The sequence below is a fragment of the Gavialis gangeticus genome, unplaced genomic scaffold (assembly GCF_001723915.1).
Source record: "Gavialis gangeticus isolate Ggan-Ray unplaced genomic scaffold, GavGan_comp1, whole genome shotgun sequence".
In the NCBI taxonomy this organism is placed as follows: domain Eukaryota; kingdom Metazoa; phylum Chordata; order Crocodylia; family Gavialidae; genus Gavialis; species Gavialis gangeticus.
In genome coordinates, this window is record NW_017728998.1 from 44,028,471 (window position 1) to 44,031,013 (window position 2,543).

Genomic DNA, 2,543 nt, shown 5'->3' on the forward strand with positions numbered 1-2,543 from the left:
GGGGCAGGGGGCTGGACTCAATGATCCTTCGGGGTCCCTTTCAGCCCGAATGTCTATGAAATATCTATGAAATACCTTTCAAGGATTGCTAGTGTTACCCATAACTAGGGGTCTACTTAACTTTCAGGGAGACCAAGTAATTTTTGCAGCTTGGTTGTGGCACAAATTTCTGACTTCATGGGCATTTCCTGGCAGCCCACCCCTTGCCACTGATTGGCAGAGAGGCATCTCCAAATTCCATGGAAAATAAATTGTATAGCTTATCATATTATTATAAATCTAAATATTAAATTTTAAATCTAAATTTAAACATATTATAAATTTATATATAATATAAATTGTAACATATGTCATCATAATTTATTATTATATGTAGAGTTCTACAAAATTTTAGAAATACGAATTAATGCTAACCTTAATAGAAACAATTTAATTTCACTGACTGGCTCCTTCAGTTAGTCTACGTGACTAGCAGAGACAGTAACTCCTAATCACGTGATCTATGGCTGTAGTGATTGTCACATTGTCTTTGTATTATGGTAATTATTGGGACATTCTAAAACAGTGTATTATATGACTAATACACTGGGGGAGGATTAGCTTGATTTTGCAGAAAATCGCAGTTAGTGCAGTATTTCCTGGTGATTGTGGACAATGCCATTTTTTGCATTTTCCGCAAAACTGCAAATTAAGTAGTCCCCCTACCCATAATTATGGCTTTTGCAATCCTTTACTTAAGTAAAGCTCTTAATGAACCATCTGGGTTAATGGTGTGACAGAAGTCAAAGGTAGGGTGAAATCTGTGAACTTCATTCATGTAGTTCCTAACTAGCAGTTTCTGACTAGCCCTTAGATCTTGGCAACTCCTTTTTTTAATTATGTAGCAAGGATGCAGTAACTGAGCTGCCTTCAGGATTTAGTTGCAGAGTTAGATTTCATGTACAGATTGACTACTAGCTGGAGATATCAGCTTATTTCCATTTGATACTGAGGCACAAAGGGAATATTTAACTTTCCTAAGCTATAATGTCACTAAAGTAAATACACTTTAAACAGCAGATATGAAGCTATGCAGAAAAGCCTCTTCCACCCAGGCTTGGAGAACTGAGTGGTGTCTCCAGGCAAACAAGTCTATGGGATGTCATAGGCCTGCCCCTTTAGCAATGTTTGGCAAGAGATGCCGGATTCCATGGGAGACTCTATAGGAGCAGAACGGCTGCAGGGAGTTGGATTTTCATTGGTGAGCTGGAGGTGGTGTTCAGCTAAAGGAGCTCTCAGCCCTCAAAGACAGAGAAGTTGGCTGGGGATTACTCCAGGCCAATACTTGGGCTCATAAAAGCAACTGGAGAAGCTGCTGATACAGCCCCAGGAGTTTGCTTTGTGTGACTGAAGAGAGCAGCAGGACTAAGGTGGAGAGCTTCTGGGTGGAAGTGGGACATCCCAACCAACTCAGCAGTGATGAGAGAGATAGTTCAAGCAATAGGAATCAGAGCATGGCTCTCAAGGAATTCACAGTACACTGAGCACCAATCATTGCAGTGGAGATTTGGCTTTTACCCTATAAGGACAGAAGTCAAGCAGGAGCTTTTGGAGTAATTGAGTAACAAGTTAGATTTTGGCACATGGTGCTGCTTCAAGAGAATGTGCATATTTTCCCTTTGGGTCTCCTCCTGGTTTTGACTTGACAAGCTGCAGGCTAGCCCAGCTTAAAGAGCTGCTGTGGTGCTGAACAGTGCCCATGCCCGAGCTACTTCTCTCTTCCCCAAAGGTGTTGATCAAGATCAAGAGAGTTTTGTCTGGTATCTTGGCCAGAACCTGGGGTCCCCTTACCCAGACATGGTAGACCCAATGCGACGTGTTCCTTTGAGCCTGTTGCTTAGCTTACCCTTTCCCAGTTTCTTAGGAGAAAAGGGCTATGCCTAGATAGCCACTGTCATCAGTGCAGATAAACAGAAGTTCCCCAATGGGTAACTTACACTGACCTGTAAAGGTGGAAGGCCCTGTACTGAAGTGAGAATTTGAGTGCATGGTGAGGTTGCAGTATGCCCAGCCTAGGACCATGGACCAATCAATTTGATGCAACTCAGGCTTCCGATTCCTACCTGTAGTTGCCTTCTCTTGGGATGTCATGAGGATTCATTAGTGACTGTGAAGTATCTGACACTGTAATGACAAGGGCATACAAGTACTTGGGTAGGTGGCTGCAGAAGTTGTCAGTCAAATTCCCACTCATATGGTTCTCTGTCTTTCCCACAGGCTTTGGCATCACAACCAAGTTTTGGGATCGTCCATTTCGAACACTAATCCCAGAGGAAACCTTTGAGAAAGAAGATTAACCACCCTGCTCCATGTTTGGCATCTGGCTCCCACAGCTCTAGTGCACTGGTCTTCCTTCTTTCCTTCCTTCCTTTCATCCTTCTTGCAGTCTGAATGGCTACCCAGACTACAGAGGGAGCTGTCAGCACTGCAAAGCTGTATGAGAGGGATTTGAAGCCTATTTGCTTATGAAGAGTGGGTGTATGTGGGGCAGGGGAGTGGGTCCA

General features: G+C 43.2%; 1 protein-coding gene across 1 annotated transcript in view; it reads left to right on the forward strand.

The window, feature by feature from the left end:
• The window catches only part of FA2H (fatty acid 2-hydroxylase), a 14,771-nt gene extending 12,274 nt beyond the window's left edge, over window positions 1-2,497 (forward strand). Inside the window, exon 4 of the mRNA XM_019505805.1 lies at window positions 2,257-2,497. Coding sequence (XP_019361350.1) covers window positions 2,257-2,336 — 80 coding nt within the window. The 3' untranslated portion in view covers window positions 2,337-2,497. The remainder of the gene's footprint in view (window positions 1-2,256) is intronic.
• The last annotated feature ends 46 nt before the right edge of the window (window positions 2,498-2,543 follow it).